The following is a 22,764-nucleotide window of genomic DNA, read 5'->3' on the forward strand; positions in this document are numbered from 1 at the left end:
CTTGTCTTTTGTCCCATGGAATCATTATTTACTGTTGCAGAACTAACAAACTAATAGCCCAGATTTTCTAATCGGTGGCAAAGTGGTGACATTCGTCGGTGGCCTTGATAAATCTTCCCACAAGGATCTAACCACCTCTGTGGCATGAATTTCCTCTTTCTGAATGTTGGTTGCTATTTAACATCAGGTATAGGGGACCTCTGATATCCAGCAAAAATGTATCATCAAGCAGACTGTGGGGTTAGTTGTATTGAAAAACTCTGACAGACAGCAAACGATGAAGTAAAAAGCACCAGTTTTTAGCTAACTTTTTAAACATATTGCAGTGAGCAAAATAAAGTTTGGAAAATTCATGTGAGATTAAGGTTAAAGTTGAAATATTGATTAAAAACGTAATTTAAGAGCCAAGGTATCACCCTCAGGCTATTTTTTAATAAAAGTCCCAGAAAGATTAAGAGCTTCAATTGCGAGGTGTCCAGAACAGTATAATTAGGGTTCTCTGTTTAACGTCTTACTGTGTCAGTGTCAAAGCATGTGCACTATTCTATTGATATGATATTGCAGGTGCCGACATTCAGTCTTGCAGCTGTAGTCTCAGCAACCAGCTCTTAAAGGGACATATGCACAATATTAGTAGCACCTTTTTAGCCACTAGGGAGAGCTACTGCTTCAAGAATAGAGGCTGCAATATGGGAGAAGGAAGGAATGGTCAGAGAGACTTGGACAGGATGGTTACAAACCGTACTTGCAATTACATTGTTTGTGCAAGGTGCAAAGGAGACCTACCAGGATTATAGCATGTTTTCCTGACAGGAGGTTGCCAGGGAAATCTCAGTAAAGAGTATATCTATGAATGCCTGCACTGCTAGCAAATGCTTCACCTGCAATAATTGCTCATGTGGACTAGAAGAAAAGTAGATGCGGTCTTTTCTTCTTAATAATGGAGATCGGTTGAGCTCCCTTTTGCAGCAGTGAGTGTAACATTTTGAAATGTGGTGGAGATCATTGGTCTGGATGACCTAAGGCCTGGAAATTTAAAGTGACTATGACTGACCTTCACAGGCAAAACAGTCCCGATATAAATGTAAGACTCTGTTTGACGTCACAGAAGACACAGATTTTATAAAGAACAAATAATACAGTTTGAGAGTTGGATCTTTAAATACCATGTTTTCAGGAAAACAGACCAAGTAAAAGCTTGTTGTTCTGTGAGTAAATAAGGACTGATTTCAGACCACCGTGGTTGAAAATCAAGCTGGAGACAAGGTTTGGGAAATTGCAATATTGTTGACATCACTTTGGGTAACTTTATGTTGGAAAATAATTTCTAGTGCCAACCAAAATTCTGTCAAAAAGTCAAAGACTGAATTTTTCACTAAGCACTTAGCAGTTTGGAACTGGGTGCATTATTGCTGTACCCAGACTTGAGTCCTTTTTTAAACTTTTTTTTCCGGAATTGTGAAGAAATAATACTTTGGGGTTTGAGAGAATGAGCAGCATGCAGTTAAAAACAGTCTCATCTTATGCAACAAAATGCAACACATTCGGGTTTTTTTTCATGGTTCATAATTGAAGTTCTCATGAATTTATGCAGGTAATATTGGGGAAACCTGAAACGACAAACCCTGTGGCAGAGCAGCTTCTGCACAAGTGCATACTCAGAAGTTTCTGCCAAATTTCCTCCATTGTAATTAAGAGTTCTGACAGCCTTGCTGTTATTTTGAAAGCAAGTTAATGAACGAGGTGCATGGTTCAATTGATGTATGGACAAAATAAAATCAATTATATTCTGATGCAGTTATCAAGAGACTGACAACTGAAAAGAAATATATAGTTAAATATAACTTATGATTTTTGACTATATTAATGTAATGCAGGCTGTCCCCGAGTTACAAACAGGTTCCATTTTTCCAAAAGTTGGTTTTGTCCATAAGTTGGAAAATACACAAAATCACTTGATATGGTAATCGTACCTCCACAATATTGTAATGAATGGTATTAACAAGGGCCGATTACATGAACATTTATTTATTGTCCTCCCCTGCCTAGTTACAATGGTATAGAATCAGGATGTCCCACGCTCACTGGCTGGTTTCAATGGACTTGAAGTATTGATGCATGTTACATTGCTTAATATAGTACCATTGAACTAGTATCAATAGAAACAATTGCTTGTCAATTTCCAAAGCAACTTTATTAAGTGGCCTCCCACAGTGAAACTGACAGCCTGTGTTCTTAAAAGCTAATGGTGTCTGATTATTGCGAGGAGGTTACTAGTTAATGGGTTCTTTTTCAACTGGTTCACTGTTGAATTTAACAATATCTGTGGGATCTCATTTGTATGTCTAGGGTGTCCATAAATCGGGCATATGTAACCTGAGGAGGGCCAGTATATTGTTTGGATCCAATCCAAACAGATCAAGAATATCCCCGATTTGAAAACTGTTATGGAATAATTTAATTAACCTTAGCCCAGGCTGCACAAGAGCTTCAATTTCATTGAGTTAGGGAGCAGAAAAAATGTGACAGTTTCCATTCAATTGAAAAGGATGAATTCAGGACCATTGAATAATTGGACTTGTGTGTGAAATGCCTCTACTCACAGATGAACAATGCACACTAGAGTTCAGTAATAGATGGTTACGAACAGGTTTGAGACTGTATTTCAGCATATTTCTCATTTAGAAAAAGGGGAAAGAAAATTAAAAAAACATAACACCATGTTATGTTTGTTCTTCATCACGAGACAAACTTGGCGTGGGTTTAACATCAGAACGTTTATTAAAAACAACAAAACAACAGGCTGCACAGACTTGCAACAGACAGGCTGGCTGCTTTTCCTGCTCTTTCCAGCCACTTCATGTTTCCCCCATGTGACCCCTTGCATTGCCTACTGGGAACTGTAGTTCTTTATTATAACTACATAACAACACATAATAACACAAGTGGAATGAAAGTGAACAATGAATAATGATCTATGGAGAGAGAAATAAAGTTAACATTTCTAATGGTAACTTAATTTCCCTCTTCATCGAATGCTGCCTGACCTGCTGATATTTCCAGCACTTTGTTTTTATTTCAGATTTCAAGTCTCTATAGTGTTTTGATTTTCATAAATAATGATTTGTTAGATTCTGTATCCATTGGCAGGGTTTTAGTTCGTGAGCTTAAGAGAATGGACAGTATCAGCCAGTCGCCGTTTACATCTCACATTACCTCCAGCATCCAAGGTTTGTCAACTATTCATGCTTATGACAAGGAAAGTGAGTTCCTACAAAAGTGAGTATCAAATGCAATCTCATCAAAATAAATTGCTAAAATATATTAACTATACAATAAAGCACGATTAATATGTATGAATTATAAAGTGGATATCTACTGGTTATCATATAGTGGAATTCATAAACAGTAGTCAGAGAGAGCTGCAGAAAGGAATATATTTTAAAATTATGAACCTATATAGTACTTCCTCTAGAGCTGAGACCAAGTATAGGCTTCAGATTAAGTGGGTTAGAAGGCATGGTATTGGATAAGTGAAGAGTTGGAATGCATCTGCATTAGTAACTGAGAAGTGAATCTCTTGTTTGGAGATGCAAAACTGAGGCTTTGATCAGAGAAAATGATTTTGATGGGACAGGTTTGCACAGTCATTTCCCTTTACAACTGTGGGCATAAGAATTCATATTGGGGGAAAAAGCTGACCCAGAAAGGTGTCAAAGCAAGAAAATTGCAAATAAAGCCCTCTGGATAGGAATTATGCAAAGTTTATTGAATTTTATTTAAGGATAGAATGAGAAAAGATATCAGGTGTTATCACTCAGACAATAAAAAGCTGAAAATTCTCGGCAGGTCAGGCAGCACCTGTGGAGAGTGAGAGTTAATGTTTCATGACTTTTTGTTTTTATTTTACATTTACAACAACTGCATTTTTAAAGATTTTTGAATGTTGTTGCTAGGCCTCGTCAATATATTGATGCTAATGTGTTTTTATACATTTCAATTTATTACCTTAAAATTTTCCAGTTTTTACTATCGGTGAGAAACCTGAAAAAGGGCAGCATTTACTACTCCTTGGGTCTCCTCACAAGTAACTACAGCTTACAATGAGGGCACAGATGGTATTCAGGAATGGGAATGAAAACAGAGAATGCCAGGCAGCGTTGGTGGAGGGAGAAAATGTGTCAACGTTTAAGGTCGATGACTTTTCATCAGAACTGGTGACCATCAACTGCTGTCTCTGTTTCTCTCTCTCCATAGATGCTCCCTGAATTTCAAGCATTTCAAGCATTCTGTGTTCTTATTTGAAATTGCACTTGCATTTATTTTTACTTTTTAATCAGGAGTGGAAATCCTAGCTTCCCTTTCAAGCTCAGAGCTTCAAGGTCATGTTCTGATTGAAATTTAACACACAATAAGTTCCAGTTGAAATCTACCCAGTGACAACATTTGTAAAATCTCAAACTTATCTCCAGTCAACTGACTCCCCATTGCTATTTCAGGTTTCATGGGAGCAGGACAATAGACAGGCAGCCAATCCACTCTCAGGAGCTGGATGGAAAACTTTAATATTAAATGAGGCTTTTTAAGGTTTAATAGTGGCAAGCTATGTTTTGCTAGCTTCAGCTGAAGTAAGTTGAGGGTAGCAGTGAGGATGAGCTAAGTGGGTCAGAAGGAACAGGAGTAGCCCTCAGTCCTCTCTCAGATCATAGATTGGTGGTACTTGGTATGTGCTGTTGAATCTACATTCAGATCTCCTCACCTGGCTGAAAGCAAATATTTCAATCAGTTTAACTTCTAGAGGACAAAAGCTTTGCTTTCTTCTCTTACTTGTATAAACTCTAGCCCCATGTTAACATTCAGGCCTCTTTGATAGCTGAGATCAACTGACAGCATGAGTTGGCAATGAAACCTGCACTTTCTGAACTATAAGGTATTGGGGGAACTACTTATAGACCTGTATACATGTGTACTTGCTTATGGATGTGTTTCCAGGTGTAGAAATTCAAGCATGATTTTAATTGTATACTGTGAGGGGTAAACCTTTCCTAGTTACTTTTTTTAAGATTTGCATGCAGTATATCTGTGTACCTTCTAGCATGGCACAATGCAACTGATCCCAAGTGTGCTGCATCCTGCCACATTTAATGGAACTTACTGTGCACAGTGGACAAATGGGGATATAGTCAAAGGGCACAAGAAATGGGTTGAAAAGCCTGCTAGTATTGTGGGTGAAGGCTTTACGATGTATCTGTGAACCCCAGTGATGAAAATGAGAGAAATTGCTTCATTTTGCCTTAAGTTGCTCTGATGATATGAAACACATTATGTAAATGTACATTCTTTTTACTCTTGTGATGACAAATCTAGTATTTCAAAGCATTAGCAGTTTGCAGAAGTTTAGGATCAGTAAACTTTTCATTAAATTATGAAAACCCAATAACAATAATTAAAACTTCTGTTTTGTAAAACATCCATAGACTGCAAGGCCACATTATGTTGTCAGACTAAACAAAAATAGGGTTAGAATGAATACTCTAAGGTGAATACAGTTTGTGTAACTATTTCTAAAACCTTGAAATAAACTAATATATTTAAGGTACTTGCATTATTTTAGACACATCCCTTTGGTTAATTTGTAATACCAGCTTTTGTGCTGGCAGATGTATGAGTAGTCAGTAAATGAAAGGATATAAACAACACTGCTGACATCTGGTGGTGGAATATCTCACATAAGCATTGAAGCTGTTGATTAACACAAGTTACTTTAGGATACATACTCAATCTAGAAGAATCAGATGTACAAGCTCCTAGCTCTGCTGTTGCCATTTTTCTCAGGTATCAAGAGCTACTGGACTGTAATCAAGGCCCGCATTTCCTATTCAGCTGTGGCATGCGATGGCTGGCTGTACGCCTTGACCTCATTAGCATTATACTCATCACTATAGTGTCAGCGATGATGGTTTTCATGCATGGAAGGATTTCGCCAGCCTATGCAGGACTTGCCATCTCCCATACAGTCCAGGTAAATTCCAATTATAACCCTACCTGCATGTTTTTGAGTATGATTAACAACAAAACACAACTCTAGGGTTGTTTTGCATCCACATAGGGTCTTTAATGCCCCAAGGCATTTTTACATGGGCATCATCATGCAAAATTTGACACTGATTAGCATGAGGAGAAATTATAAAGGATGGCCAAAAACAACAGAAGTTGGAGGAGCAGTTTAGGAAATGGAAGGTTTTGGGGGGGGGGGGGGAGGAGAAGTTCAGAGCTTACGGTCTCGGCAGCTGAAATCACTGTTGGTAATAGTGGAGCATTTAAATTTACGCATAATCAACAGGATAGAATTGGAGGAGCACAGGCATCTTGGAGGTATATATATAGGGAGAGGACAGATGAGAATTAGAATTGGTCAATAAGCATGCAAATGAATAGATGAGTGAAAATTGTGTGTGTGTGTGTGTGTGTGTGTGTGTGTGTGTGTGTGTGTGTGTGTTATTACAAACTCAGCAGTGATTTATGTCTTGGAAGTGAACTTCGGAAAATGACTGCAGGCTACTCAAACATTTTCCAAACTCCACAGGGTATGTTTAAGCTAAGAAGAAGTTTCTTTTTCCCTAAGGATGTAGCTGACATGTCTGTTCAATGGGTGCCTCAGTAGTGATATCACTGGCAGCAATCTATACTGCAGATGTTGTTCTGGTAGTGACTTCAAGTTTGCAGAGGTAGAACGAGGGATCAGATTTGGGTTTCAGCCAGACATAAAAGTAAGTGGATAAAAGCAGGTATAGCATGATAGTAAGAAAGTAGCTGATTCAATCAATGCAAATGGGTTAAGTTGACAATGTTAGTGGTATGATTGTACAGGGAAGAAATTTAAGTTACTTTCACCCTGACTTCAGCAGTGACTGAGCCAAGGCAAAGGTGGGGGTACACAATAGTACGGATGTGGATTACAACGGGTCCTTGTAATGGTACGCATATATAGTCTGAAGCCCATATTGAATTTAAATAGAATGTTAAAGTTGTAAAAAATCTGGTTCAGAACAGCTTGATGAATAGAAAAGGACATGGTCTTCTTGCTCTGCCAAGCCTCTGGGAGAGCACGGAAATGGGCTTTTTTACATTTAGCTACACAGATCATCCCCGTTTGCATCCACATCTACTTTATCATGAAAACATGCTAATTGTGGCCCTCAGCCGAGCCCTTTGAGCAATCCGGGTGCATTCCTCCACTTTCCACTCCACCCTTCCTGCAAACACCCATACCAGATTTCATATGCCCTGGTGCCAGACTTAAGATGCTACTGCTTTGTGTATATCCCAGTGATATACATCCTTAACCTCATCAGCTCATCCTTTGTAGTGCAAGTCTCTTAGGTGCTGCTGTGGGGAGTCAGGCATAATAACATTGTTCTCTTCATCAAGATCATTACCCTACTTCTCCTCCTCTTCCTCTAGTGTCTCCTCCTACTGCTATACTTCCACCAGTGTCCTGTCTTGTTCATCCCACCCCTTCTGTTCTAATAGATGTTTGCCCTGGGCAGGGAAATAGGACACCTTCCCTCATACCTTTCAATATCAAAACAGTGGTATTTGTTTTCATAAGCTCCAGCCAATCGACATTTACGGTGATGCTAGCAGGTAGTAATGGTATTTGCTGTCGATCAAATCACAGATGATGCAGTAATAGCAATGAAACAATGCCAGAGGGCATTTCTGGAAGATTGTAGGTACCCCTTGCTCCAGAGGTAGCTTGGGATTTGGTGACCTCCATGCCACATTAATGACAGGGTGATCTCCTCCAACCTAGAGAGATCCTACATTCAAGAGGGCTACCCTCTCATGTGGGTGACCGCTTTACTCATCTTGGCAGTCTTTTAGCCTAACTGGAGAAGAAGGAGATTGAGAAACACTTTCATTATCCTACATTTGGAGACTAAGTGTAGGTAATGGAGGGTAGAATGGAGGAGTGAAGGCAAGACCTGGTGTAAAACAAGATTAGTGAGTGGGGCATGTTGATAGAGTAGCAGCTTCTGTGATTAACAGCATGTGCATGCCTGTGTAAATGAGTGCATGGTAACTCATGTAAAACTTTGCCATACCCTGCATTACAGCAGTTTGGCCAACAGAAACTTACCCATTACAGAACTCATAAATCATTACCAAAAAATTTGCTGTGATGAAATTTATGTGAAAAAGATTAAATTAATAAACAATTTATTTCTTTTCAACTCTCATTTCTTGCGCAGGTGACACATTTCTGCGTTACGAAAAATCACCATATGGACCTTTTTCTAGGAATAGAAACCGCTCCTCCCCCCCCCCCCCCACCATAATGTGTGGGTCACCTGTATTGTGTGGAATCATGGAATTTTTGTGGCACTGTGCTATTGTACAAACTTTCTCATTACTGGCCAACAGCACCAGTCATCTCCTCCAGGCTCTTCATGTGGTGGTCCTGGTAGGTCTGTTGGCATCCCTTAGCTCAGGACCTCCCTCCTGCCGTTTATTCCACTTGCCAAGTCTTTGATGTCCTTGCTGAAAATCAGGGAGCTCTACCCTCTGTCCTGCAATCTGCCTCCTGTCATTGGCAGACATTATTGTGTGTTGCTGCTGTCTGCTCGCTATGGAGAAAGTGTTTCTAGTTACGGTGAATTGTTATGGTTCCATTGGACTGGCACAGATCCTGTTTCATCACATAATCCTATGTGGGTATGTTTAAAGGGTGCCAGCAATATTTGTAGCACACCTCTAGCCCTCCAATCCAATCTTTAGGCATTACTGTTCTAGTTTAATTTAGAATAACAATTTAAAATTTCAACCTGAATGTCCTGATTTGTAGAACAGCAAAATTAAATAGGGATCCTGTTTTTGATTACCATTCACTGGACCATTTTGAAATGTACATGCCCAAACATTGAGTGAGGTATGGATCAGTTTCCCCCTCTGTCCACTGGTGAATAAGCTTCACCAACATGCACTGATATTGGTAAGTGTATGCAAATACTAGAATCTGCAAATTCCTCGCCAAACTCTTTGCCATCAATATGGTTAGGTCAAAACCTTGGAGCTCTGTGCCCAACAGGAGTCCATTTACTGTACAGGCTGCAGAGCTATAAGGCGCCAGCTCATTGTGACCTCAAGAATTCATGTAGGGTTGAGCATTAAATACCAGTGATGCCCACATCCATAAATAACTGAATAAAGCTCACTTGTGAATAATTGCAATTGCTATCCCCAGAAAAGACCTTGTTATGAGTCACTGTTTACTGGAACGAGAGTGGATAATATTTTGGTTTGTTACTGAGGGAATACTATTGTATCACTTAATGCACAGTAATCAATACAAGTTTATATTTTTGGAGTCTGCAGTATGGCCAGAAGAGATGAGGCAAGGTTGAAATAACTCTTCTTCAGATTCATTGTGGGTCAGGTGGTATTTCTGTAAAGATACATGCAGACTCCTCGGCACCACCTCTCTCCACCATTGCATGGTGCCTCCATCCCCATGCCTCAGACTTCTCTAACCATATTTCTTTCTCCCCTAACTTTTCTTATTTACCTTGCCAGTAACTGTTTGCAGGAGTCTTTGGTTCCCTCAAACTTCCTACTCTCACCTTTTTTGTTGACATCATTGCCACTGGCCTCAATTTCAGGTTATTCAGGTGAGGCCTGGAAGAAGCCTTGTGCATTAGGCATCCAGAGGAATCATCTTCTGCTTCATCACCACACCCAAAAATTATAATTGATCCTGGGGACTCATTGCCTCTTATTCTTTCCCAAGGACATGAATTAATGTTTTTTGGACCCTTAGTTTTCCCTTCCACTTACAACCTACAGTGTGTTAAAATTCAAGCTTAGTACCAAGTACATACAGTATAACTTCCTAATTTAACACTCTTGCTGTCCTGAACCTATATTTTTCAACTTATCTTCTCATAGCAGAAATGGGGAACTCTTAGCATGAGGAAATAAGAAATAGGTTTCTACACAACGATCCTGCAGTATACCATGGCAGAGAACAGTACTTATGTAGTATCCAGGATGTTATCTCGTTCATTTTTTTTCAGAACAAATTGCTTTTATAAATTATGAAATTGAGTTGTGCCTTTTAGTTAAATAAAAAAAAGGTTTATTGACTAATTTCATTTTCTTTCTAAGAATAACTTCTCTTAAATTTCCTTTTGGTGTTCTCAATCAGCTGACAGGACTTTTTCAATTTACGGTCCGCTTAGCATCAGAATCAGAAGCCAGATTCACATCTGTAGAAAGGATCAGACATTACATAATGGTAAGTATTGTCACACTAATCATGACTTCTTGTATTTAGACTGTGAAAAATAATCAAGAGGTCAAATCTTGTTTGGACTGAAAGAATCTGAGGATGTTGGGACTGGGTGGGAAAATGGACAGAGCACAGGGCCAGCCATGATCTTATTGAATATCAAGGGAACTGAAGTTTGGATGTGAAGTGCAAATTGTTGCTGCTACCATAACTTGTTCAATGCTACCCTCCAAAAATGAACTTATAATCTATAAACCCACAAGATGTAATGGATTGACTGAATAATTTGACATGGAATTGCTTTTCATTGAAGAGTAATGCAATTTTAATGGTGACTTTTCAATTGTATGATTGTGCAGTATCTTTTTATTCACCTTTTCCAAGTTGAACCCTTAAGGTGCTGATCAGAGGTACCTTTTGAGTAGTAATATAACATCTCCCAAATCATTACACCTGCCTCACCATCGATAGAAACAGCCAAGTCTGAAAACACTCAGCAGGTCAGGCAGCATCTGTGGAAAAAGAAATAAACTTAACATTTTGGGTCAAAGATCCTTCCTCAGAACCTGAAATGTTTCTCTTTCCACAGGTGCTGCCTGACTTGTGAATATTTCCAGCATTTGTTGTTTTTATTTTGGGTATACAGTAGCTGCAGTTTACATTTGTCAGGAAACCATTTGTTATGTGATTGCCAGGAAACTGTTACAATGTTATATTTTACATACTGTTTCACTTCTAGAATTTGGAATCCGAAGCACCATCTCATATTCCAGAGACGGCACCTCCTCTCAACTGGCCTCAGGAAGGACAGATCCAGTTCCATGAAGTGGAAATGTGTTACCGTGACAACCTTCCACTTGTACTGAAGAAAGTTACATTTACCATCAAACCTCAGGAAAAGATTGGAATAGTTGGAAGAACAGGATCAGGTATTTTTGTTCTCATTTATGCTATTTATAAATTTAATTTGGAGAATGTTGAAATTGTGTAAAGAGATTTGTCTAGATTTTCAGGTAGAGTTGTGACAGACTAAATTACTAAAAGTAATATTTTACTATTAGCATGTTAATTATCTATTGAAAACAGTATAATAGATGAATGGTATGCTGATGTGCAATTATAACACCATATTTTATATAAAATTATAAAATAATTTTTTGATCCACAGAGCCCATTCATGGTAATTCATAGATAAGGATATTCCCAATAGATTAAGCTTAGAGAGATACTAGTGTGATTTCCTTCTTTGTCATGTTTGCTATATTTAAATTTCATATTCATGCAATATTTGTTACTTTTATTGTGCTTTTAATTTTCTATTATGATAGAACTGAGTATTTACATTGTTCAATTTACATTTTATAAGTAGCTCACACTTAAATTAATAATTAATAAGTTGAATTATTTACTCATTTAAATGAAGCACATTTCCAAAAGCCTTTCTATTCTCGTGCACAAATTGCAAAAGGTGCAGCCAGTGGTCAAGAAGATAAATTGCACATTGGCCTTTATTACAAGGTGGTTAGAGTTTAGAAATGGCGGGTGGGGGGGGGAGAGGCGCGGGGGGGGGGAAGGGAAAGAGTATCATTACAATTGAACTGGGTACTAGGGAGGCCTCATCTGGAGTACAGGGCACAGATTTGGTCCCCTTATTTAAGAAAGGCTACATTGTCATCAGAGCCAATCCAAAAGAAATTCACTGGGCTAATTCCTGGGATGAGAGGATTGTCTATCATAAGCAGCTAAAGAAATTAGATCTATTTTTTGGAATTTAGAAGAATGAGGGGTGATCTTTATTGAGACATATCAGATCCTGACATGCCAAGGTAGATGTTGAGATGCTTCCATTAGTAGGGATATAGCTACAAGATTAGGAGCCAGTCATTTAATACTGAGGTACATAGGAACTTCTCACAGAAGATAGTGAATCTCTGGGACATGCAATCCTGGAAGGCTGGATCAATGGAGGCATTTAAAGAGGATGTAGATACATTTTTTGAAAGATCAGAGGAATGAGGGCTATGGGGAACAGGCACTGAAGAGGAAATGAGGCCTGAGACAGATCAGCCATGATTGTATTGAGCAGTGGGGTAAGCTTGGAATTGCATTCATCCAGACTTTACTGGACAAGTACAGGCCCCAAACTCACAGCACCATCCAGGACAAAAGAACCTCCATGATTGCTCCCAGTCCCTCGTCCTAAATGTTCACACTCTCCACCACAGGTGCACTGTGGCTGCAACATGCACAACAAAATACACTGCAGTAATTCGGCAAGATTTTTTGACTTCACCTCCCTCGGGTGTGATCTGTACTACTGAGAAAGATTAGGACAGCAATTGCAAGGAATGCCTGCAAACAAGTGAAGACTCCTATTTTCACACTATCTTGACATGAAAATTTTTATTTTTCTTCATTGTCACTGGCTGAACATCCTGAAACTTCAGACCTCTCAGTCCTGAGGATAGATACTTCCACCACACAGCCAGAAAAAGTTCAAGAAGGTGGTTCACCACCATTTTTTCATTAAGTCCTTGCCTTGTCAGTGACACCAACTTCCAGTAAATTAATTTAAAAAGCACAAAGTTTTAATTTAGTGCTAAAACTTTTAATATTTCTCAATATTAATTATTAAATGGAAAATAATTGAGATGTAGGAGAGGAGCAAGACATCCCATTATAATGGCTTAAGGATATTGAATCTTGAATAAATGAATTCCAGAAAATGACTTCATGCTTCTCTGAATTTACAAAGTTTGCAGTTAATAATTCAAATTAGTGTTTTAATTTTTACTATAGTGTTGGACTGCAATGTTTTCCAGTTGCTAGCAAAGATATACTGTATGTGCAGTGTTTAGTGCCTTTATGGACTACATTTCTTCGTCGTTAATGCTAAATGGTTTTGCTCTGTAAATCTTAATTTACTTATGTTTATCAGGAATTGGACACAAAATGAAGAATTTCATAGTGTGTGATAGCATAGAGCTGTCAATTTTTACTATTCTGACTCGATTTAAGTTTGTAAGAAACTTCTCATTGATTTAACAAATATTTAAGTAACTAAATAATTTTGAAAATGGCTCTTATGGTAAGGTTGCCTGTCATTCTGTTAAGTATGTGTATTAGAGCCATTTTCTGTGCATTTCTAGATGAAACAATAACCCATGAAAAAAATCATATTATCATCTGCCTGGAAAGGAGGAAATTTACACCCTCAGACCTCTCATTACAGCCTCACCCTTGTAGGCTGTAGGAAATTGAGCCATTTTTATGCATGGAAACCCACACCAGGTGCATACTAGCCAAGTATTAATTTATCCTGTATCATTTTTTATAAATAGGGAAATCATCCCTGGGAGTGACATTGTTTCGACTGGTAGAAATTTCCAGTGGTGCCAGTACAATAGATGGTGTGATGATTAGTGATATTGGACTGGATGATCTTCGAAGAAAGCTATCCATTATCCCACAGGAACCTGTGCTCTTTGCGGGACCATTAGGTATGTATCTAATTTAACTAAGTTCCCAACTGATCTGTATCTTGGATTTTATCCATTATGTACAAACTGTACCATATTTGAGAAAGATCTTCATATAACTGAAGTCCAAGTTTTGTGAATATCATACCTATACCAACTATATATACTGTAAATCTGTGTTTATTTTCAGATCAAACCTGGATCCTTATAATCAATATACTGATGCTCAAATTTGGGGATGTGTTAGAAAGAGCTCACATGAAAGAAAATGTAAGTACCAGTAATGAGAATGATGAGAAACAAATTTTGTTAGCATCACATGCATCTGCTGTCTTATTTATCTATAATATTTAATAACATTATAGTATCTTCTTTGCAGCACTAATTGTTGGTATAATTTTGTTTCTTGCCATGTCATAGAAAAGCATTCATGGATTCAAATAAAGATTAGAACAAAGAAATAATGCAGGAAAATCCTTCAAGGATGTGCAAGTTTTATTCTAAAGAGTGTACAGTAAAATTGACTGTCACAAGTGGTTTATGGCTAGATAGTTACACAAATCTGCTGCCTTGTGGCAAGTTATATTTACATTACTGGGTCAATCAGCAGCTGAAACTTGTGAAGAAATATTTTTTGTTGACCATTATTTATGATGTTCCTGTGTGATTTATTCCATTAATTAAAGAAATTCAATCAACTTCTCTGATAAAGTAGACTTCGCATGGCTTAGTCATTCAAATAACACGGTTACCCACTTTATCCCATTGATTAGTTGGTTTTCCAATATGTATTTCAGTGACAGGCTATTTTCCTTCTTGCCAAGAAGCACATCTTCTGTAGTAATTGTACTTTCCAATTTCTTGTGCATTCATCAAATCAGAATCAAAGGAATTTATGGCATAGAATGAGGCCATTCAGCTCAACAGAACCTTTTTAGGTCAAAAAATGCTAAGCAGGAACAGAGGTACAGTAAGATGGAAATTAAGCTACTGAAAGATGTATTGAGATGGCAATCTGATGCCAACAGCATTTATCATCATAGACTGATCCATGCTTTATTTGAATCATGTTTCATACATCCTTGGAATCAAGTACTGCTCAAACAAACCTAGAGCATTTCTCAGTGAAGATAAATGAATGCTTAGAACTCATCATCTTACAATGCCATACTGTATTTCTCTATTTGTGGGCAGCTCCTGTTAAAATCTTATACATAAAGAAAAAATTACATACACTGGTATTATTTAACAAGCTCCTCCTCCACACCCCAAAATGACTTTCATTTATTTAGGTACAAAGGCAGAATAAAAACGGCACAGAAACCAGCCAACTGGTCCATGCAGACCACAGCAACTCCCCACTAATCCCAGTTGCCTATGTCCATCCTGTAACTCTCCAAGCCCCTCCCCTTCATGCACCCTATCCAAATGCCTTGTAAACGTTGCAGTTGTACCCACCTCAACCACTTCCTCTGACAGATCATTCCAGGTACTCACTACCTCTGTGTAAAGAAGTTACCTCTCAGGTCTCTTAAATCTTTCCCCTCTTATCTTGTATCTGTGCCCTCAAGTTACACACTCCCCAATCCTGGAGAAAAGACAACAACTGTCCACCTTATTCCATACCCCTCATTCTCCTACACTCCAAGGAATAAAGATCTAGTGTGGCCAACCTCTCCCAATAATCAGGCCCTCTAGTCCAGGCACATTGCTCATAAATCTCTTCTTGCGCCCCCTCAGCCTGACATTGTTCTTTCCTATAACAGGGTGATCAAAACTGTACACGGTACTCCAAGTGCAGCCTCACCAACGACTTGGATAACTGCAACATAATGTCCCTACTCCTGAACTTGATGCCCTGACTAATGAAAGCCAGCTTGCAAAACTCCTCCTTCATCACCCTGTCTATTTGTGCAGCAGGTTTCAGCAAACTGTGCACTTGTACTCCCAGATCCCTCTGTTCCACAGCACTCGTCAGTGCCCCACCATTCACTGTGCAAGTCCTACGCTGCTTGTATGTCCAAAATGCATCACCTCACATTTATACATTCCTCAGCCCATCTCCCTAACTGATCAAGATCTCTTTGCAATTCATTGTAATCTACCTCACTATAAACAAGATCCCCCAATTTCAATTCATCAGCAAACTTGCTAATGGTACAATGTACATTCATATCCAAATAATTTACATACATAAAGAATAACAGAGGTCCCAACACTGACCCCAGGGCACTGCACTAGTTACATGGCCTCCAGTCAGAGAATCGACCTTCAACCATCACCTTCTGCTTCCCATCATCAAATCAATTGCGAATCCACCTTGCTAGCTCTCCCTGAATCCTATGCGACCTAACCTTCCAGATCAGATTGCCATGTGGGACCTTGTCATAGCCTTACTAAAGTCCATGTAGACATCCACTGCCCTACCTTCATCTATCCCCTAAGTGACCTCTTCGAAAAAACTCAAAGATTCATCAGACATGACCTTCCACGCACAAAACTATGCTGACTATTCCTGATTAGGCCTTGACTATCCAAGTGATGGTAGATCTTGTCCCTCAGAATTCCTTCCAGTAACTTCCCTACAACTGAAGTTATGCTCACTGGCCTTAGTTCCCTGGCCCATCCTTGCTACCCTTCTTGAACAATGGAAACAACATTAGCCACCCTCCAGTCTTCTGGAACCTCGCCAGTGGCTAACGACAAAGCAAATAGCTCTACAGTGGCCTCCACAATTTCTTCCCTGGCCTCCCATAAGGTCTGTGGGTGCACTTGGTCAGGCCCTGAGGATTTACCCACCTGAATGTGCTTCAAGGCTGCAAATACCTCCTTCCTCATAATAAGCATATGATCCAAGACCTCACTACTTATTACCCTCATTTCTCTGGCATCAATGATATTCTCATTAGTAAATACTGAGGAGCATTAGACATTAAAAATCCCAGCCATCTCTGGCTGCTCCATACGTGAGTGGCTCCGATGGTCTTAAGTCATCCTTTTATTATTAATATAACTGAAGAACCTCTTGGTTATCTTTAATCCTGCCTGCCAAATCCATCCCATACCCTCTTTTTACCCTCCCCAATTTCCCTCTTAAGCCTGGTCTTAAACATTTTATATTAGTCAGGGGATTCATTCATACTCAGCTGCCTAAACGTGATGTACGCTTCCTTCATTTTCCTAACCAGAGCCTCGATATCTTTCGTCAGCGAGGGTTCCTGAACTTGGCATGTCTACCCTACACCCTAACAGGAACCTGAACTCTTGATATGACCCTTTTAAAAGCCTCCCACTTGCCAATTGTTCTTTGCCTTTAAATAGGACATTTAAATAGATCTGACCCCAGCCAGATCCTGCCTAGTGCCCTCAAAGTTGGCTCTGCTCCAGTTCAGGACTTTAACCTGTAGACCTGTTCTCTCTTTTTCCAAACTATTTTAAAACTAAATAGAATTGTGGTCACTGGACCAAAGTGCTCCCCAACTGCCACTTCAGTTACTTGGCCTGCCTCGTTCCCCAAGAGGAAGTCTAGTATTGCTACTTCCTGAGTAGCTTCCTCTATATATTGCGCAAGGAAACTGTCATGGATGCACTGCACAAATTCTGCCCCATCCAGGCCCTTCGCACTCCAGGTGGCCCAGTCAATAACAGGAAAATTGAAATCTCCCACTAGGACTACCCTACTACGAGCAATTTCTTGTCATATCTTCTCCTCAAGTTCCCACTGACTATTGGGGGATCTATAACATAGCCCTACCAAAGTGACCATCCCCTTATTTCTTAGTTCTACCCAAATGGTCTCATTAGATGATCCCTCAAGAACATCCTCTCTAAGCACCACTGTTATATTCTCCCTTATCAAAAAGGCAACACCACCTCCACTCTCCCTCTGTCATGCCTAAAGCATTGGTATCCCAGAGCATTGAACTGCCAGTCCTGCCCTTCTCTCAGCCACATTCCTGTTATGGTCACAATATCCCAGTCCCTAGAGCCAATCCACGCCCTCAGTCCATCTGCCGTACCCATTAAGCTACATGCATTGAAATAGATGCAATTTAAAGCAGTGGCCCTATCTGCACTTTTACGATGAACATGACTATCCTGATTGCTGAGCTTACACTCTTTAGTTGCTGCATGTACCCCTGTCTTCTCACTGACTTCACTCTCTTGAGTCCCACCACCCCCCCGCCAATCTAGTTTAAACCCTCCCTAGTGGGAGAAACAAATTTCTCCGAGGATATTGGTTCCCCCTCTGCTTCAAGTGCAACCTATCCCTCTTGTACAGGTCATCTCTACCCCAGAAGAGATCCCATGATCGAAGAACCTGTATGCCTCCCCCCTGTACCAGCTCCTCAGCCACACATTCATCTGGCCCATGTTTCTATTCCTGGACTCACTAACACATAGCACCGGGAGTAATCCAGAGGTCACTACCCCGAAGGTTCTTACCCAACTCCCTGTACTCATTCTGCAGGACCCCATCCCTTATTCTGCTAGTGTCATTTGTACCAACATGTGCGATGACCTCTGGCTGTTTGCCTCCCCCCCCGATAAATTTCTGCAGCTGCTCAAAGACTTCCTTGACCCTGGCACCCAGGAGGCATCCTGGCATCTCCTCTTCCCCCCCCACTAATGAGTCTCCTATCATTATCACCTTGTCTGACAGTCACATTGCCAGAGATCTGACCACTACTGCTAGCCCCTGAAAGAACATCCCCCTCAACAGTATCCAAAGAGGTATACCTGTTAGTGAGGGGAATGGCCACAGGGGAACCCTGCACTGACTACCTACTCCCCTTACTCGTCCTGGTGGTCACCCACCTCTCTGAAGCCTGTACCTTGATGTGACTACCACACTAAAACTCTCATCTATGAGATCCTCAGCCTCTCAGATGATCCTGAGTATATCCAACTGCACCTCCAGTTTCTTAACCTGGTCTGTCAGGAGATACAGCTGGGTGCACTTTCCACAGATGTAGTCAGGGAGACCGTGAGGTTCCCTGACTTCCCACATCTTGCAGGAGGAGCATTCCACTGCCCTACCATCCTGCCTACACTGAATCAAGGACTAAGGATCAAAAACAAAATAAAACCTTAACTGTGCCTTCTGACTGAAGCCTTTTTGAAGAGCTGCTCTCACTCCCAACACCTCGGTCACTTACTCCACCCTGTCACAGGGAAGCCTCTTGAGCCAAAGCCTCCCCACTCCAAACTGGCCACTCCACTTGAACCCAACTTTTCATTGGCTGCTGTTAATTAGCTAATCGACTATTAATAATTTGCAAGTGTGCCTCTTTTCGGCTCCTGTTAAGTGAAACTCACCAGCAAGTCCTGAGACCTACCTCTTTTAAACTCTCACGCCTCATGCTCCAAGTCCTGGCTTTGCCCTCAGATTAGGTTCAGAACTACAACTGGGTTTCAAAGAAATATAATGACCAGAGAGGAGAAGCATTATTGAACAAAAAAGAGGAAGTGTGTTTCTCTCCATTTAACCTGTACTGGCCCTAACCTAGACAATCAGTGCATAAAGTGGACATGCATTCCATTCCTCAAATTAACATCCATCAGACTTAAAATTTAACAAAATATATGTAGTAAGAATGAAGCTAGATTTACATTGTTGAGATATTAAATCTAGAACAATTTAATTGACAATATTTTTGGACATATGGATTTCACAGATTTCACAGCTGAATGAGAAACTTGATTTTGAGGTCATGGAAAATGGAGAGAACTTTTCTGTGGGTGAGAGGCAGCTGTTGTGTGTGGCTCGGGCCCTTCTTCAACACAGTAAGGTAACAATTTTAAAAGATATTCTTTTGAAGGTTTCACCACTTGAGGAAAAGAATGACCACCTAATAGAACATACAGCACAGTACAGGCCCTTCGGCCATGATGTTGTGCCGACATTTTATCCTGCTCTAATATCTATCTAACCCTTCCCTCCCACATAGCCCTCCATTTTTCTATCATTCATGTGGCTATCTAAGAGTCTCCTAAATGCCCCTAATGTATCTGCCTCCACAACCTCTGCTGGCAGTGCTTCCACGCACCCACCACTCTCTGTAAAAAAAAACTTACCTCTGACATCCGCCCTATACCTTCCTTCAATCACCTTAAAAGTATGCCCCCTCGTGTGAGCCAGTTTTGCCCTGGGAAAAAGTCTCTGACTGTTCAGTCAATCTATGCCTCTTATCATCTTGTACACCTCTATCAAGTCACCTCTCATCCTCCTTCATTCCAAAGAGAAAAGCCCTAGCTAGCTCGCTCGCTCGCTCAACTTATCCTCATAAAACATGCTCTCCAATCCAGGCAGCATCCTGGCAAATCTCCTCTGCACCCTCTCTAAAGCTTCCACATCCTTCCTGTAATGAGGTGACCAGAATGGAACACAATACTCCAAGTGTGGTCTAACCAGAGTTTTATTGAGCTGCAACATTACCTGTTGGCTCTTCAATTCAATACCCCCACTAATGAAGGCCAACACACCATACACCTTCTTAACAACCATATCAATCTGTGCGGCAACCTGAGGGATCTATGGACGTGGACCCCAAGATCCCTCTGTTCCTCCACACTGCTAAAAGTGCCATTAACCTTGTATTCTGCCTTCAAATTTGATCTTCCAAGTGTATCACTTCACACTTTTCCAGGTTGAACTCCATCTGCCACTTCTTAGTCCAACTCTGCATCCTATCGATGTCCTGTTGTAACCTACAGCAACCTTCTACACAATCCACACCACCACCAACCTTTGTGTCATCTGCAAACTTAATAACCCACCCTTCCACATCCTCATCCAAGTCATTTATAAAATCAAGAGCAGGGGTCCCAGAACAAATCCCTGCAGAACACCACTGGGTCACTGACCTTGAGTCAAAAAATGCTCCAGAATAATAATGGCTGGTCATCTTGTAAGGTCCAGATGTTGATAGATTGGGGCTTGAATCCAGTGTTTTGATATGTTAAGGTTCTAATGATTTTATATCAGGAAATAGCAAATAACTAAAAAGCTACTTATGATTTTGAAGTAGAGATAGTTTCAAATAATCTTATTTACAACATTCATCTATGTGGACGTGCTATATGTAAGATCAGTAGAAATGTGGAGTTAATTAACAGGAAAATGGTGTACAGCATGAATGTTAAAGAGGCAATTAAATACATCTCTGAAGAGAGAAGGAATTAATAATGGCATGAAGGCAGTTAGGAGGGCAAGCTGTCATTTCAAAAATCTATATACATTGGCTATCTAGAACAAATTCCAATTAAACATTTGTCCCATCAAGCAAAGAAGAGTTTTATAAGTTTAGAGTTTGCCACAGAATACTTTGGACTTGAAGTAGATGCTTCTGATTTGAATCATGCAAGTAGACTAAATATTATGTTGGATAAAATATATCAGGGACTCATTTAAGTTATGTGAGCACAGAACTAGCTTCATTTCATGGACTCTTGCAACTCGAGCAAATTTGTTAACAGCGTTGAAAAGGCAAATGTATGATGAGTTTCTGAGTGCAACCTTCATAGCTGCATATGAAAGGTATCTAGTTTTGGGTGACATTTCTCCTAGTCACCATGGTCCATTGTAAGTTCTTTGATTACCTTGTTTTGGGGTGGAAGGAGGAAGTATCAAATTTCTAAAAAAAAATTCCTGGAATTTTATTGTTATTTTGTCTCACCTTGACCTCCATCTCACAACTAGACGAACTGAGAGGTCAGGGTGAGCATAAGGGGCAAGTACTTTGTTTTCATATTTTGATTTCAGCTAAGCAGTACCTTTCAGTTCAGTGCTGCAACACTGAAATGCACTCTTTCAAATTAGATTTTACTGCTGGATGAAGCTACAGCTGCTATTGATACCGATACTGATGTATTGATTCACAAGACCATTCAGGAGGTTTTTTCTGATTGTACAATGCTAATTGTAGCACATCGTCTTCACACAGGTTTTGAACTGTGACAGGATAATGGTGTTGGACCAGGGTAGGTAAGATACTTCTGCTTGTTCAGGTTCACACTAACAACTAGATCAGTTGTTGAAGACTGACATTTTTCTATTCTATTTTTGTTGGCTTCAGTTGGCTGCCATCTCCCTGCTCTTGCCTTCTCCCTCTCAGATTCTCTCACTTTCTACATCTGTCTCTCATACACACACTTTTTCTACATTCCGAGTCTCTTATCACAGCCACAGTCTGCTTCATTCCTTCACTGTCTCTTGTGCCTCTTTCTCTTATCCATCTCTTTCCTTCTCCCCTCTGTTATTATGCTGCTATAAATTCACCCATTAATGTAATAGCCTTAACCTTATCACCATTTTTAGTGCAACATTAGTTGGCAAGTTTCATACCATTACATGTTTTTGGTGTCAAGTCTACTGGCAAAACCTGCACCAGTGCACCCAGTGGAGGAAGAACCTAACTCTGGCAGCAACTTCTGCATATAACCTGGGCATGTGCTGACATCTAAGTTAGCATCAGAATTACCTTGTAACAGCAACAGGTCATAATAGCCTTTCTGTAATTTTTTCCCCCTTTAGAAGTTGATAAACATTTGGTAGTCAGGATCTAAAACAAGATCCAGTATATCGTCATTCTGAGGTTTCTTGAGGAAAGGGAGAATCCTGTGGAAGAACAGCAAACACAAGATAACGAAACCCAAGTTGAATCTTTTGTTGTTCATTACCCTGAGCAGGCTTGCATAGAGTATGCAGTACAGAAACAGGTCATGCACTGAAACTGGTTCATGCTAGCTTTCATGCTCCACTCAAACCTCCACCCATCCTTCCTCATTCCAAGTCCACCAGTATTACCAGTATAGGGCAGCACAGTGGCACAACACTCAGAACTACTGCTTCACAGTTCCACAGCAACTTGAGTTCAATCCTGACTTCCGGTTCTGTCTGTGTGGAATTTGTATGTTCTCTCTCTTATTGTGTGGGTTTCCTTCCGTTACTCTGATTTCCTTTCAGATCCCAAAACATACAAGTTGGTAGGT

General features: G+C 40.0%; 1 protein-coding gene across 1 annotated transcript in view; it reads left to right on the forward strand.

The window, feature by feature from the left end:
- The window catches only part of LOC127573801 (ATP-binding cassette sub-family C member 5-like), a 91,443-nt gene that overhangs the window by 67,797 nt on the left and 882 nt on the right, over positions 1 to 22,764 (forward strand). Inside the window, 10 exon segments of the mRNA XM_052022306.1 lie at positions 3,151 to 3,279; positions 5,836 to 6,022; positions 10,208 to 10,297; positions 11,031 to 11,220; positions 13,633 to 13,795; positions 13,961 to 14,006; positions 14,008 to 14,040; positions 19,449 to 19,562; positions 21,593 to 21,715; positions 21,717 to 21,753. Of these exon segments, the coding sequence (XP_051878266.1) occupies positions 3,151 to 3,279; positions 5,836 to 6,022; positions 10,208 to 10,297; positions 11,031 to 11,220; positions 13,633 to 13,795; positions 13,961 to 14,006; positions 14,008 to 14,040; positions 19,449 to 19,562; positions 21,593 to 21,715; positions 21,717 to 21,753 (1,112 nt within the window).

This window comes from Pristis pectinata, chromosome 8 (assembly GCF_009764475.1).
Source record: "Pristis pectinata isolate sPriPec2 chromosome 8, sPriPec2.1.pri, whole genome shotgun sequence".
Lineage (NCBI taxonomy): Eukaryota > Metazoa > Chordata > Chondrichthyes > Rhinopristiformes > Pristidae > Pristis > Pristis pectinata.